The 15,722-nt window shown below is 46.4% G+C and overlaps 1 protein-coding gene across 1 annotated transcript in view; it reads right to left on the bottom strand.

Moving 5' to 3' along the window:
• The window catches only part of SNX29 (sorting nexin 29), a 463,865-nt gene that overhangs the window by 403,054 nt on the left and 45,089 nt on the right, over nt 1-15,722 (bottom strand). Inside the window, 5 exon segments of the mRNA XM_030211952.1 lie at nt 8,630-8,742; nt 10,960-11,332; nt 12,426-12,674; nt 14,470-14,540; nt 14,963-15,143. Of these exon segments, the coding sequence (XP_030067812.1) occupies nt 8,630-8,742; nt 10,960-11,332; nt 12,426-12,674; nt 14,470-14,540; nt 14,963-15,143 (987 nt within the window).

Below are 15,722 nucleotides of genomic sequence, written 5' to 3'. Positions count from 1 at the left end.
CCTGTGGGAGAGCGTCTGCAAAGTCTACTACACTACAAACCAAAGACAAAGTAAATGCTCGTGTAGAGCTGGTAGTTCAGGATGAGGGAGACTAGCATCAAGACCTGATAAACTTTCCTCCCAAAGGAATCTAGAGTCCAAGCCCTGGAACTCCTAGTTCTTTTGAGAGCAGATTCGACCAAGAAATAGTGTACCAACCGGGCCTTCTAGAATTCAGGAGCCTTCTGGATCTAATACATGGAATCCACCTTCAGAGACAGGTCTCCCAGTTCTTCATCTGTGCATCCCCAAGAATCTTGTGCAGCAGAACTGTCACAGCATCTCTGGACAGAGAACCAAATTCTAGAACCTGAAATAACTCAGTCCTAAGTTTGTCTTCCATTTCCAAATTAAAAGAAATAGCCTCCACCATTTCCTTAATAAAACAGGTAAGGGAGATGGGCTCAGGTGGAGACTTACTCCTCTTATCAGGTGGAGAGGAATCTGAGGATATGCTATAAAACCCCTTCTCTGAGAGGTAGTCTAGCTCTTCCTCAGATTCCTATGACCAGTCTGTGTCAGACTCAGCAAAAAAGTCTTGCTGAGACTGCCCGTCTTTGCTGGCTGTAGGTGTGCCCAGGCCTCGGGGTCAGGCATCAAGGAACCTCGAAGGAGCTTCCTCCCCCAATGTCGATCAGTGCCATGAAGGAACACACACCGATGCCCCTCGAGGCACAGAGGTCAAAGACCACTCCACAAAGATGTCATGGACCTCAAGGTTGGAGTGACCGAGTGTTGTGGCTGGCACAAGCTCCTTCGATGCCTGAGCACTTGAGAGTGTAGCAATCCTGCCAACTCTCTCTCAGCATGGCCTCGAACCAGTCATCAGGGACAGAAATTGGTAAGATTGGGGCGTGCCGGTTGTGGAGACAGCCTGCTGAGTTGTCGGTACCATATCAGAAGTGGTGTCCCAGCTGCACGAGCACTGCAGTGACAGCAATAGAATTACAGAGGGGGAGCAGTCCTCTCAGCACAGACACTGCCAATGCTGTGGAGCTCCTGGCACAGTGCGTCAAAGGGGACCAATGCTGATGCTTCTTAGCCTTGCCTAACACTTGGCATCGGTGTCCCTCGGTGCCAACGAGGACCTCGTCGAATCCACTTGTGACCTCAGTGTCAGGTCCGATGGAGATCGGTCCCAGGGCTACAGGTGCCCGATGTCAAGTGAGGTGGAGACCTCTTCAATGCTGGTGTACCCCCAATGTCGATGCTTCCGATGCCAATGGACCGGACTTGGAGGATCCAAAAAGTTCCCTCTGTTGGGCCTGACATGCCTTCTATGTTCTTTTCTGCATTTATAAGCAAAGAACACAGATGGGTCATAGTCAGGCCCCAAGCACTCCACTCACCCACTGTGTGGATCAGTGCAAGATATCACCCGATTGCATCTCTTCAAGCCACTAGGGGTCAAAAAGCATCACAGCCAGACCAAAAAGGTAAAATTATGTATAATCATACCTGATAATTTTCTTTCCATTAATCATAGCTGATCAATCCATAGACTGGTGGGTTGTGTCCATCTACCAGCAGGTGGAGATAGAGAGCAAACTTTTGCCTCCCTATATGTGGTAATGTGCTGCCGGAAACTCCTCAGTATGTCGATATCAAAGCTCCATCCGCAGGACTCAGCACTTAGAGAATTACACCCACGAAGGGACACTCTGCCCAGCTCACCACCGCCGAAACGGGGGAGGGGAATTAACCCAGCTCATCCCCACACAAGTGGGGGAGGGGAATCCGTCCAGCTCATCCCCGCGGAGCGGGGGAGGGACACCACACCCGCCGATGCGGGGGGATCTGGCTTATCCTGCAACCGCAACCGCGGGAGGAGCTGACTGACCCTAACACCGCCGAAGCGGGAGGGGTACAAAGCTGCCCTACAGCCGCACGAAGCGGGAGGGAGTGCCGGCAGAATTTATGTCTCAATCCAGCCCCGTAAAACGGAGGGGAGAGGAATGCAGCAGCTCACTGTAACACAAAGTCGTCTCAACTCTTGAAGAATCCAAGTGAAAGAAGAACTTGAACACGAAGTCCTCCTGAAGTAACTGAAGGCTAAACTTGAACCTAAAATTCAACCAGAATATAAACAGTACAGATATCTGGGAGGGGCTATGGATTGATCAGCTATGATTAATGGAAAGAAAATTATCAGGTATGATTATACATAATTTTACCTTCCATATCATCAAGCTGATCAATCCATAGACTGGTGGGATGTACCGAAGCAGTACTCACCCAGGGCGGGACATAGAAATCCCTGACCTCAACACTGAAGCTCCAAACCGGGCCTCCGCCCGTGCAGCCACAGTCAAACGGTAATGCTTGGAGAATGTATGAGCCGAAGCCCACGTTGCCGCCTTGCATATCTCTTCCAAGGAGACGGATCCGGCCTCTGCCATCGAGGCCGCCTGAGCTCTTGTGGAGTGAGCCTTCAGCTGGATAGGCGGCACCTTCCCCGCGGCCACATAAGCCGCTGCAATGGCTTCCTTGACCCATCTTGCCACTGTAGGCTTAGCAGCCTGCAGACCCTTACGAGGACCTGCAAACAGGACAAACAGATGATCCGATTTCCGGAAATCATTGGTCACTTCCAAGTATCTGATGATGACTCGTCTCACATCCAGATATTTAAGAGCAGAGTACTCCTCTGGGTAGTCCTCCCTACGAAAGGAAGGGAGACAGAGCTGCTGATTCACATGGAAGCGAGAAACAATCTTGGGCAGGAAGGAAGGCACTGTGCGAATAGTCACTCCTGCCTCAGTGAACTGCAGAAAAGGCTCTCGACATGAGAGCGCCTGGAGCTCGGAAACTCTTCTGTCTGAAGTGATAGCCACCAAAAAGACTGCTTTCAACGTCAGGTCTTTCAGAGATGCCCTCGACAAGGGTTCCAAAGGCGGCTTCTGCAATGCTCTTAGCACCAGGTTGAGATTCCACGCAGGCACCACTGAGTGCAGAGGAGGGCGCAGGTGATTAACTCCCTTGAGAAAGCGCACCACATCTGGCTGCGAAGCCAGGGAAGCACCCTTCAGGCGGCCCCTGAAGCAAGCCAGAGCCGCTACCTGGACTTTAAGGGAACTGAGCGACAGGCCTTTCTCCAGACCTTCTTGCAGGAACGCCAACACTGAAGAAATTGGAGCAGTGAAGGGAGAAAGTGAGCCTGCTTCACACCATGCTGCAAAGATACGCCAAACCCTGGCGTAAGCAGTAGAAGTAGAGCGCTTCCTCGCTCTCAGCATAGTGGCGATGACCTTGTCTGAGAAGCCCTTCTTCCTCAGACGCTGCCGCTCAATAGCCAGGCCGTAAGACCAAAGGGAGAGGGATCCTCCATCACCACGGGACCCTGATGTAACAGGCCCTGCTCCACTGACAGCCGCAGAGGATCGTCGACTGAGAGCCTGAACAAGTCCGCATACCAGGGACGTCTGGGCCAATCCGGACCCACCAGGATTACCCTGCCGGGATGCTTTGCCACCCGGTCTAGCACCCTGCCCAACATGGGCCAGGGCGGGAACACATAGAGGAGCTCTTGTGTCGACCACTGTTGGAGAAGAGCATCTACTCCCAGGGATCGAGGGTCCCGTCCTCTGCTGAAAAAGCGCGGCACTTGGCCATTGGCCGATGACGCCATCAGATCTAGGCTCGGCTGGCCCCAGCGCTTCGTGATGTCCAAGAACGCCTGAGCAGATAGTTGCCACTCTCCGGGCTCCAAGGTATGGCGACTGAGAAGTCCGCCTTGACATTCATGACTCCGGCAATGTGGGCCGCTGAAAGCTGTTCCAGGTTCGCTTCCGCCCACTGGCAAAGACTCATAGCCTCCTTGGCTAGAGGGGCGCTCTGGTACCTCCCTGGCGGTTGATATAGGCCACAGCCGTGGCATTGTCCGACAGGACCCGTACAGGCTTCAACACCAGTACCGGGATGAACGCCAATAACACCAACCGAATGGCTCTGAGTTCCAGGAGGTTGATAGACCACTTGCCTCTGCAGGAGACTAGAGCCCCTGCGCTGTCCTTCCCAAGCAGTGGGCTCCCCAGCCCATCAAAGAGGCGTCTGTCGTGACGACAATCCACTCTGGGGTCACCAGAGGCAATCCTGCAGACAACTTGTCTGTCTGCGTCCACCAGCTCAGCGCCTTGCGCACTGCTGGGTCCACGGGAAGGCGCACCGCATAATCCTCTGACATCGGAGTCCAGCGCAGCAGCAGAGATAGCTGTAGTGGTCTCATATGAGCCCTGGCCCAGGGCACTACTTCCATCGTGGCCTTCATAGAGCCCAACAGCTGCACGTAGTCCCAAGCCCGAATAGGAGAGGCTACTAGGAACTAGTCCACCTGAGCCTGAAGCTTGACAATCCGATTGTCTGGCAGGAACACTCTGCCCACTTGGGTGTCGAATCGAACTCCCAGATACACCAGGGACTGAGTCGGGCGCAGCTGGCTCTTCTTCCAGTTGATGATCCATCCCAGGGAGCTCAAAAGAGCAACTACCCGGTCCATAGCTTTGCCGCACTCTGCATAAGAGGGGGCTCGGATCAACCAGTCGTCCAGATAAGGATGGACTTGTACTCCTTCCTTTAGCAGGAAGGCCGCTATGACCCCCATTACTTTGGAAAAGGTCCGCGGAGCAGTAGCCAACCCGAAAGGGAGGGCTCTGAACTGGAAGTGTCGTCTCAGGACTGTAAAACGCAGAAAGCGTTGGAGAGGAGGCCAGATGGGAATATGCAGGTACGCTTCCTTGATGTCCAAGGAAGCCAAGAACTCTCCTGCCTTCACTGCCGCTATAACAGAGCGGAGAGTCTCCATGCGAAAGTGCCTCACTTTCCAGGCCCGATTGACCCCTTTGAGGTCGAGGATAGGCCGGACAGAACCTCCTTTCTTTGGAACCACAAAGTAAATGGAGTAACGTCCCTTGCCAATCTGATTTTTTGGCACCGGAACGACCGCACCCAGGCGGATCAGGTTGTCCAAGGTCTGCTGCACTATCACAGCTTGACCGGAGACTTGCAGGGAGAGAGTACAAACCCGTCTCTTAAGGGTTGGCAGACCTCTAGCTTGTAGCCGTCTCTGATGACTTCCAGCACCCACGCGTCTGAAGTTATAGTGGTCCACTCGCCCAGAAACGAGGACAGCCGTCCTCCAATCTGCACTGGGGCGTGGACCAAGGCCCCGTCATTGGGTACGAGACCCTGGGGGAGGACCGGAGGGAGCACCTCCGGGACGGCGGTCTCTGCGAAAGGAATGCTGCTTGGGGGAGAAATTCCTCTTGAAGGAAGAGGGGGCAGAGGAACCCGACTTGCCCGGGCGGTATGGAGGTATCGGGACGAGTACTAACCCGAGCCCTGACCTCTGGTAATTTCTTGCCCTTAGACGTGCCGAGATCGGTCACGATTTTGTCCAGCTCGACCCCAAAGAGCAGCTTGCCTTTAAAAGGCAATCTAGCCAGGCGGGATTTAGAGGCGTGGTCAGCAGACCAATGTTTCAGCCAAAGCCACCGCCGCACAGAGACTGTCTGAGCCATGCCTTTAGCTGAGGCTCTCCAGACATCATACAGCAAGTCTGCCAAATAGGCTAAGCCCGATTCCAGAGCCGGCCAATCAGCCCTCAAGGAATGATCCGAGGGGGAAGCCCGCTGCACCATAGTCCGGCACGCCCTGGCCACATAGGAGCCGCAAACTGAGGCCTGCAAACTTAAAGCAGCTGCCTCCAAGGACGACCTTAAGGCCGCCTCCAATCTTCTGTCTTGGGCGTCCTTTAGGGCCGTGCCACCTTCCACCGGCAACGCCGTTTTCTTAGTCACCGCAGTGATTAAAGAATCCACGGTAGGCCACAGATAGGCCTCACGTTCACTCACAGCCAAAGGATAGAGGCGGGACATAGCCCTAGCCACTTTAAGGCTCGTTTCCGGGACATCCCATTGAGCCGCAATTAAGGTGTGCATGGCATCATGCATGTGGAAGGTTCTAGGCGGGCGCTTCGTCCCCAGCATAATGGCAGAGCCAACAGGGGCTGAGGGAGAGACGTCCTCCGGAGAGGAAATCTTCAAAGTGTCCATGGCCTGTAACAACAGGTTGGGCAAATCCTCTGGGCTAAAAAGCCGCGCTGCAGAGGGGTCATCCGCTCCATCCGAGCGGGGATCTATCTCCTCCAAGGAATCCGCAAAGGATCGTTGGGAGACCTCAGACACGCTGCCCTCATCTACATCGGAGGAGACAAAAGTCCTCCAAGGCCTGGAAATCAACCCGAGGGCGTTTACCTCTGGGAACCTCAACCTCTTTATCAGAAGAGGGAGCAGGGGCAGCGTTTTGCATGAGGAAAGCCTGATGCAGCAGCAAAACAAACTCGGGGGAGAAACCCCCCAGACTGTGCACTTCCGCAGCCTGGGCAACAGCCCTAGACGCACTCTCAACCGGCGCTCGCAATAGCGGGGGAGAGACATGCTGCGCATCCAAAATGGCGTCCGGCGCGAAACTCCGTGAAGGAGCCGCGCGGGAAGAACGGCGCTTAACTTTAGCCGCTTTTGTGCCGTCGCCCAAATTAAGGGCGTTCATGGCATTAATGTCTCCAACCTCAAGGGCGGCCCCGAAGAAGCCGTCCGAGCCACGTGGCCGGCCAAGATGGCGGAGGCGAGGAGCGGGGGATGGGCGTTTATGGCGGGAAAAAACCGCCACGCCGGAGGAACGACCGGGACATTCATCGGTCACTAAACTATCACCCATCAAGGGCGAATCAGGTTGTAAAACCCCCGCATCCCCTCTAGAAGCGCTCCAGCGATCTGGGGAGCGACCCTTTGCGCCCTCGCCCTCCGACGCCATTGCCACGAGGAGAAGAATCGGGGAACCCCCTGCCCGCTATAAAAAGGTAAAATTACCTGCTTGCCGCTTAGAGCTGTAACGAACTGGTGTCCCAGTGAGTAGCTGCAATGAACGTTTAAAGAAACGTCGAATTAAACGCCTTTAAAGACGTTTTAAAATATTTTTTTTTTTTTTTTTTTTAAACGGAGCCAGCGGGAGGGGGGAGAAAAGGAGGGACCTGGCACCACCAGGTTTGCACTTGCTCAAAAGAGCCCTCAACCCCAGGCCTCAACAAAACCTAAGGATTAGGCTTGGAGGCCTAGCCAGAGCTGCTGCTGTGTGTGACCACCACCTGCTGAGATAGAGAACATACTGAGGAGTTTCCGGCAGCACATGACCACATATAGGGAGGCAAAAGTTTGCTCTCTATCTCCACCTGCTGGTAGATGGACACAACCCACCAGTCTATGGATTGATCAGCTTGATGATATGGAATGGACTTACTTCAAGTTGAGCTCAGTGCTCCAGCCTAAGAGGGTCTCTGGAACCGCAAAAAAATAAAGAAAAATAAGTAAATTAGCCTAAAGAACCCTGCTCGGGAAGTAACAAAAAACGGATGGAGAAGTGCTGAGGAGAGTCAAAACACAAAGAGAAGCTCTGAGGAAAGACAAAACACAAGGAGAAGCTCTGAGGAGAGACAAAACACAAGGAGAAGCTCTGAGGAGAGACCGCTGAGGAGAGACAAAACGCGTCTTCCTAGTAGGGACCGTCCTTTATGTTTAATTGTACAGCGCTGCGTAACCCTAGTAGCGCTTTAGAAATGTTAAATAGTAGTAGTAGTAGCTCTGCGGATAAGAAACAACAGAGTTTGAATGTTGGGTGGGAAGACACTTGCGCATGCGAAGTGGGGCCACTACCAAAAGCCTCTTAAAGTTACAGAGCGCTAGGTAGTGTCCCACACCAGGCTCTGTCGGATGGCCTCACCCAGATGTCCTGCTTGTCCTCGGAGAAAAAAAAATGTATGCACTCAGCCCTAGTAAATTTTCAAAGAGGCCAATTAAAAGCCAAAAGAAACTGGTGGTTTGGTTCTGGTCGAAACAGAATCTGCTGCCAATATTCGCCATTCAGTTTCAGTCAGTTCCAGAACTGAAACAAAGTGTTCCTCCTGGGCCAGCCACCGCCACACCCCCAGAAGAGGGCTCACACCAACCTCCCACCAACCGAAGGTCCTCCTCAGGCCTACTTTTGCTTTAAATGGCCTGATGGTCTAGTCACTCTAGTGGCTTCTACTGAGCACAAACAATCCCCAGACACTCTTGATCCCTCAGGTTCCTCAGCCTGGGCAAAATGACTACTGAAACTACAAGAGGTCCCGGCAGCCATTTTGGGTCAGGGAATGCTAAACTAATCTCCATGTGTAATCACAAAGTTTGGGACTGGAAGCAGCATAAGCACGAGTGACTGACCATCAGGCCATTTAAAGGCAGGCCTGGGGAGGGCCTTTGGATGGTGAGTGTGTGGAAGGGTAGGGGGTCGGATGGTGAACCTGCCCACTTCAGAGAGGCGGGCAGCAGAAAGTTTCTGTTTCAGCCAAAAATGCAGAAGCAGTTTTGGCCAAAACCCAAATCCAGATTTCAGGTCAGTTTTGGTGCTGAAACTGAAACTGAAACTGTCGGCCTCTACGGTCAATTTATGAGCATAACTCTCAAGTTAGGAGCATAAATACTTTTAATATTGTACCGAAAGATACTGATTAAGATAGAGAGCTTTGCAACATTAACATCTGAAGTGAATTACCTACCAGACTGGGAGTAAGTGCTGGCCATACAGACGGGGAACAGAACATCTGAATTGTCATTCAGAACTTGTAGTGAAGACCAACTCTCTGTATTACACATGGTCTCTTCAAATGGCCTGAATCAAGACAAAAACATTCATGAATGTACCTGCATGTTTTTAGTATTTGGTTAGCTAAGAATCACCACAAACGTTTGTCCTGCTACAGAAAATTAAGGATACCTCAGAGAATTCTTTACAAATTGTGTACAGTATTCACTTTGGTCCAATGAAGAATATTACAACCAGCAAAGATCTAAGGACACTACTAAGAAAGAAGAAAGCCAAGAATGCAAAATGCCTCTTTTCACATTAAGCACAGCTAAACCTTGGTAGGGTTCAATTTACTGTATGTAGGCAGCTCTATGCAATATAAATAAATGGACTAGTCATGAGAGAAACTTCATATACCAAAAAGTAGGAGTATATCAATAGCAATCCAATAAAGAGAGAAATTCAGGCAGGCAGTGACAATCTCAATATTTATTGAAGACAAATAGAAAACCAAGAGCCAACATGAAGCTCTATTTCGGTGAACAATCGCCTACTTCAGGAGTCATGTAGTCTATTATTGCTTCAAAGGGTTTTCCCGCGCAGACTCGGCTAGACCCCATTACTCCGCTCTGCCATCATGCTTACAGATTTGGCAAGACATGTCATGTTCAGTTCTTGTGTTTTTGACTTTGCTGGTCAACTGAACCTACAGTGTCCTGTAATACTATCATAATAATTTATTTGCTGATACATTATAAATTAGACGACTCCTGAAGCAGGTGATTGTTTGCTAAAACACGGCTCCATGTCAGGTCTTGGTTTTCTATTTGTCTTCAATAAATATTGAGATTGTCACTGCCTGCCTGGACTTCCCTCTTTTTTGGATTGCCATTGTTATACCCCTACTTTTTAGTTTTGACTTGGTTTCTTATAGGGGTTCACTTTGCCTTTTTTGGTTAAGAAACTTCATATACCACATACTTCTGAATCTGTTGATCCAGCTAACCAAGTCAAAGCTTGTCGAACTTAACTTTTAACACAGTGGATACTGAAGCATGGAAGAAGGAAGAAGAAGAAAAAAAAAAAAGCAAACAAATGAACCCATCAAGGGATCCCTTACAGACAGTGATATTACTACAAGTCCTCCCTCAGACCACCTAAGCACATCCTTGATTATGGAATTCATTGCTAATAGGCATACATGCAGAGCAAAATTTCTTGGTATTTAAAAAAAAAAATGTGAAAGCATATTTGATTAGTTTAGCGTTCCCTGATTGTTGTAACTGTATAGTTATGTCTTTGATTATGTATACTCTGTGTTATCTGCTCTAAAATTAAAAAGATATACAATTATAGAAATTAATTTAAGACAGACACTGTACAGTGCGACAAGGCGGTAGCCGTAGCGAGAAGGTTGCTAGGCTGTATAGAGAGAGGTGTGACCAGCAGAAGAAAGGAGGTTTTAATGCCCCTGTCTGTATAAGACATTGGTGAGGTCCCACCTGGAGTATTGTGTTCAGTTTTGGAGGCCGTACCTTGCGAAGGATGTTAAAAAAATGGAAGCGGTGCAAAGAAAAGCTACGAGGATGGTATGGGAGTTGCGTTCCAAGACGTATGAAGAGAGACTTACTGACCTGAACATGTATACTCTGGAGGAAAGGAGGAACAGGGGTGATATGATACAGACGTTCAAATATTTGAAAGGTATTAATCCGCAAACGAATCTTTTCCGGAGATGGGAAGGCGGTAGAACGAGAGGACATGAAATGAGATTGAAGGGGGGCAAACTCAGGAAAGATGTCAGGAAGTATTTCTTCACGGAGAGGGTGGTGAACGCTTGGAATGCCCTCCCGCGGGAGGTGGTGGACATGAAAACGGTAACGGAATTCAAACATGCATGGGATAGGCATAAAGGAATCCTGTGCAGAAGGAATGGATCCACAGAAGCTTAGCTGAAATTGGGTGGCGGGGGGAAGAGGGGTTGGTGGTTGAGAGGCTAGGATAGGGGAGGGCAGACCTATACGGGGTCTGTGCCAGAGCCGGTGATGGGAGGCGGGACTGGTGGTTGGGAGGCAGGAAATACTGCTGGACAGACTTATACGATCTGTGCCCTGAAAAAAACAGGTACAAATCAAGGTAAGGTATACACATATGAGTTTATCGTGGGCAGACTAGATGGACCGTGCAGGTCTTTTTCTGCCGTCATCTACTATGTTACTATGTTACTATGTAAAATAATGATTCAATGTACAGTGGCACAGTACAAAAGACAGGAAAAATGATTTGCCCCAAATGACTTACTGTTCTGAAGTTTCTCTGAGGACTCTGACATCTTTGCTTCCCACCGTCTTTCTATACGTATCATCCTCGTCTATATCTTCATCATCAATACTTTTTACATCTAATATTCGGTAACCAAAGTCTCCATTAAGACATAAAGAATCACTCTTATATAGATTGAGGTTGCTCTCACTCTCATATGAGTTCCATGCAGTAGAGATCTCAGATGTAGGGAAAGCAGCTGATATCTTATCAGAATTCTCTTCTGAGCTCTCCCCAGTCACAGCCACCTTCAAAATTTCCACCGAATCATGATCATCTACTTCCTCATTATCATCAAATGAGATAATGTTTGACACCTTTTTCTTTTTCCGATCCTTTCTACATTTTAAATCTGCAAACCAAACCCCCCCCCCCCAAAAAAAAAAGGAAACAGAATGCACACATTGAGAACATAAAAATGAATGAACTTCAAAAATAGGAGAATTTTTAAATAAATTTAAATAGGAGAAATTTTAAATAAACTTATCAGGGTTTAGATTTCTGGAATTCACAAACCATTTCATACAGTATAAAATGATCTACATGTAACAAACACCAACCAGAACTAAGATATGCATCTACCATTTGATTATAACATCTGCACTAATAACAAGTACTAAGACTCAGCAAGAAAACCAATTAAATTATGAAAATAAAAAAGCTTTTGCAAGATTTGAATGGATCATTGCTACTGGCAGCTAAGCATCACATGTTCAGAAAAATGTGGAAAGTACAGTGTAATATATATAGCATATTTGTATATAAGTACATGCATATGAAAGTGGTAAAGGCAAAAACCATAACAAGAATTCAAGTAAGAATAAGTTAATTTGCAGAAGACCCTTAATTGTGAAGTGAATGGAAACATCAGGAGGTCACTTTGCAGCACTAGGAGCAACTTGAAGATCTTGCCACTGGGAGTAGCAGAGATATTAGGGTGACTGTGCATTTTCTTACAAGGGTGTAGGAAGCGGGGCCACCAGTTCTATATCACCTCTGTGCTCTATACTCCCAACATGGAAAAATGTGGATAATTAACTAGACCTCAAATCTGAATTAAGGTGAGTGACCAACCATGCAACTCATCTTTCACACTTTTCATTGGTAGCTCAAAGTGAGCTACATTCAGGCACAGCAGGAATTTCCCTTTTCTCACAGGGCTCACAAATCCAAGTTTGATCTTGAAGCAACAGAGGATAGTGGCCCAAGGTCATAGGAAGTATCGATGGGGGAAGGGGGATTTAAACTTTGTCTTCCTGGCTATCAGCCTGTTATTCCAACCACTAAGCTTCTTCTATACTTTTTTGTCTGCTAATTGGTTGAGGACTTCCCTTGCACAGGACAGAATCTTACCGAGGCTAACTGAGGAACACTGAAATGTGCTGAGTGGAAAGACATACAGTTTTGGTGAATGAACATGAAAATATGATAACAAGTAAACTTACCAGAGTTTGCATTCTTAGATACGACTGGGAGAGGGTCAGAGTCTTGGTCAGGTTTGATCAAGATGGAGACTGCAGAAGAAGCAGTTATTTCTCTGAGAAGGCTACTAACACTCTGGGTAGATTCCTTCAACAAGGAGGTTACATTTTGTGTTGATTCCTTTAAAAGGTCAGAAACTGTAGGCGTACATTTAGCCTGTCCATTTAAATCCTTGTTGTCAATGTTGATTGCAAAAAGGATTGAATTCAAACCTTTATTTAAAAAAAAGGCAAAAAGAAAGTGAATAAAATATCAATAGAACTTCTGAGAGAACATACATAATTTAACATACGTTCTACCTTAAAAAAAAAAAAGAATCAACTGAGTTCTATACTTCTATATTTGATCACAGCACTGTTTTAGTACAATAATTTTTATTTTATACTTTCATATCGTCTTAGAAGTTAACACAATACTTTAATCTTACTCTTAACAAATTCAAATCCTAACTCATTAAGTACTAAAAGTTGATACTAACCCCGAACATTTGTACAGTGGCCCCAAATTAACATACAGTCCATTGGGTGGTAAAACAGAAGAGAAGGGTATCCTTACCACCCAAGACAAAGAATAATCATAGGGCCAGTAATCTTATACAAAGAACATCTAGGCAAATAAGGCTTATAAGTGCATTTGTTATGTGTGTTCTATAATAGCAACATAGACACCTATATACCTTTACAAAATAGTTTCTCCTGCCTTGGAGCAGGTATAACTTTGGAAGCATTTGGGTTGGATGAGTGTGTATGTGCCAGTAAAATTCCACACTGGTGTATGCATTTTGTAAGACATACAAATTAGTGCTGATCCCACATCTACTCTGTCCATACTCCACCCCTGGAAATGGCTACATACATGTGTGTATGTGCAAGTCATAAGAATTGCCATACTGTGTCAGATCAAGATACCCATCATCTTGTGGCCAAGCCAGGTCACAAATACCTGTACGAATCCCAAAAAGTAGATAGATTCCAGAATGCCTACCACCTGGGATAAGCAATGGCTTTCCCAAGTCTACCTCAACAACAGTTTAAGAGACATCTTTTTTTCTTTTTTAAGGAATTGCCGCGGGATTCTTAATGATCACATTTAAATGCAGTCTGCTTAGAAACCATTAGAGAATTTGATTCACAATCATTGCACTCTAACGCCCTTTTAGCACCAGCATTAGCTTTGCGTATCAGCCCCTAAGTATGGTGCGGAGTGGGGGTACAGAGTTTACAGTGAGAAAGCCGCTGATCAAGACCGAGGCATAGTAGGCTCCAGTTGCGAGTATCAGTCACAGAGATGGTTCTACCGCACCTCGTACACTTTTTAAACCCGCTGGAAAATTTCTAGGACATAAACGGAAAAACAGCCAAAGCAAAATCAAAGGTTCAATGATTGAAAATGTAGATATTTTTTTTCTTGCAATCGGTGCTCAGGCTTAAGTAGGCCATGAGCCGTGGAAAAAAAAAAGAAAAATTAAAAAGCATCGCAAAACCCTAGGAAAACTAAAGGGAACAGAAGAAAGTTTTAAAAAAAAAAAAAAAAAAAAGACAGGTCCCATGCTATTCACACAATAAAACAAGAGGGAAGGAAGGCCAGGGGAAAAAAAAACGCAACAGGGATGAGTGAGGCATCTGAAGAGCTCTGCAGAGAAAATGAAACCAAGGGTCCCGCATGAATTGGGCAGGCAGGAAGACACACGCACATGCGTGGTCAGGCCTACCAAAGGCTTCCAGAAGCTGGAGGAACACAGTACAGCGTCTGCACCAGGCTAACATTGGTAACACCACTGGTAACATCACCCATATGAAAGAACTATAGTCTTGCCTGTCCTCAGAGAAAAAAAAAAGATTTACACACGATGATTTGTCTGTGTTACCATAATTACCAAATTAACAACATCTTATCTTGCCTTTCAAAAATACAGTTAAGTAAAATTTTTATATTCAAAATAATGTATACAGCAATGAGTGCTTAATATTATTTTTGCATGGGTTTTCCAAAACAAAAATGGCTTACCAGCTGCCATTGTAGGAAGCATACTAGACCGCTCCTCATCCATCACAAAAGACCAGTCTTCATAGAAGACACTGAAATGGTAAATTTAAGTATTGTAATATAATTTACTTAGACAATAACTAGAATACCGTTTGAAGAATATGTGCATTTATTTGTCTAAAATGGATCAGAGAGGATTTCAGGGTACCAAACGTCAACTCCACTGAAATGCCCTGAGACAACTTAACCCTTTCCCAAACCTGAGAGGGAGGGGTAGTTGCCAACTGAAGGAATAACTACTGTTAACAAAGAGAAAAAAATAAAGGGAATCACTCGAACCATCCAATGTCAGCAAAATGATTTGATGCGAGGTAATTAACTTAATATTCTACTGTTCACATGCATCATCATAGATTGTGTTTAAAAATAAATTATGCATTGCAGAAATGAACCACCCCAAGGTAATTCTTCTAAAAAGAAAAAGAAAGCGTCAAAATAAAAAAAAACGATTTACCTAAGTCGATTTTTATCTCCAAGCAGCATATGTACATATCTCTCTAAGGAATGTTCATTTAAAGCACATCGCAGCCAGGCACGTCCCCTGCCAACATCTGTAGTGATATTCTTCAAGGAGTAGAAGCGCTGCAGTTCATGTTTATTCAAAATTTCTTTCACGTAATACCAAAACACTGGTTCTATAAACCAAAAAGACAGGTTTTAGGTTTTCACCATCTTATTATAGGTCACTAACACCCCCACAACAGCAGGTATTTTTATATACCGTCACAACCAAATAGTTCAGGATAGTTTACAATTCAGAACAATTTATTTAGATTGCCTGTAGAAAGTATTACAAAAATTAATCGTGATCTAAAATAATTCTGCTCCATTTGAATTTCAGTTGATCAAAGAATTTCATAAGATTGGTACTGCAGAGATTACATTTCTCATCTCTTGGATCAAACTACTGGCAAAACAAAGTATTTTTCCAGTTGGTTTTTGAGCGGGAAGAAAAGTTGTAATTACAGTTACCTACTTTACAAGTGGATAAAACTGAGAACCAGGATGATAAAATGGTGCGAGTAGGATTTGAACTCCAAAGTTTGGCATTCTCCTGTATTGGAGTTTATTATTCTAACCACCAGTTCATAGCACTTCCATCACAAAAGAAGCCTTGTAACAAAAAGCATGTTAAACTTAACACACCTACTTACTGCTGTTAGTGCACATTGCCATTAATGCACTAGGTGCAAAGCATCATTTATCACATATGC

Source organism: Microcaecilia unicolor, chromosome 8, assembly GCF_901765095.1.
Source record: "Microcaecilia unicolor chromosome 8, aMicUni1.1, whole genome shotgun sequence".
Classification (NCBI taxonomy): domain Eukaryota; kingdom Metazoa; phylum Chordata; class Amphibia; order Gymnophiona; family Siphonopidae; genus Microcaecilia; species Microcaecilia unicolor.
The sequence above is the reverse complement of the archived record's forward strand: the minus strand, read 5'-3'. Positions and strand labels throughout refer to the sequence as shown.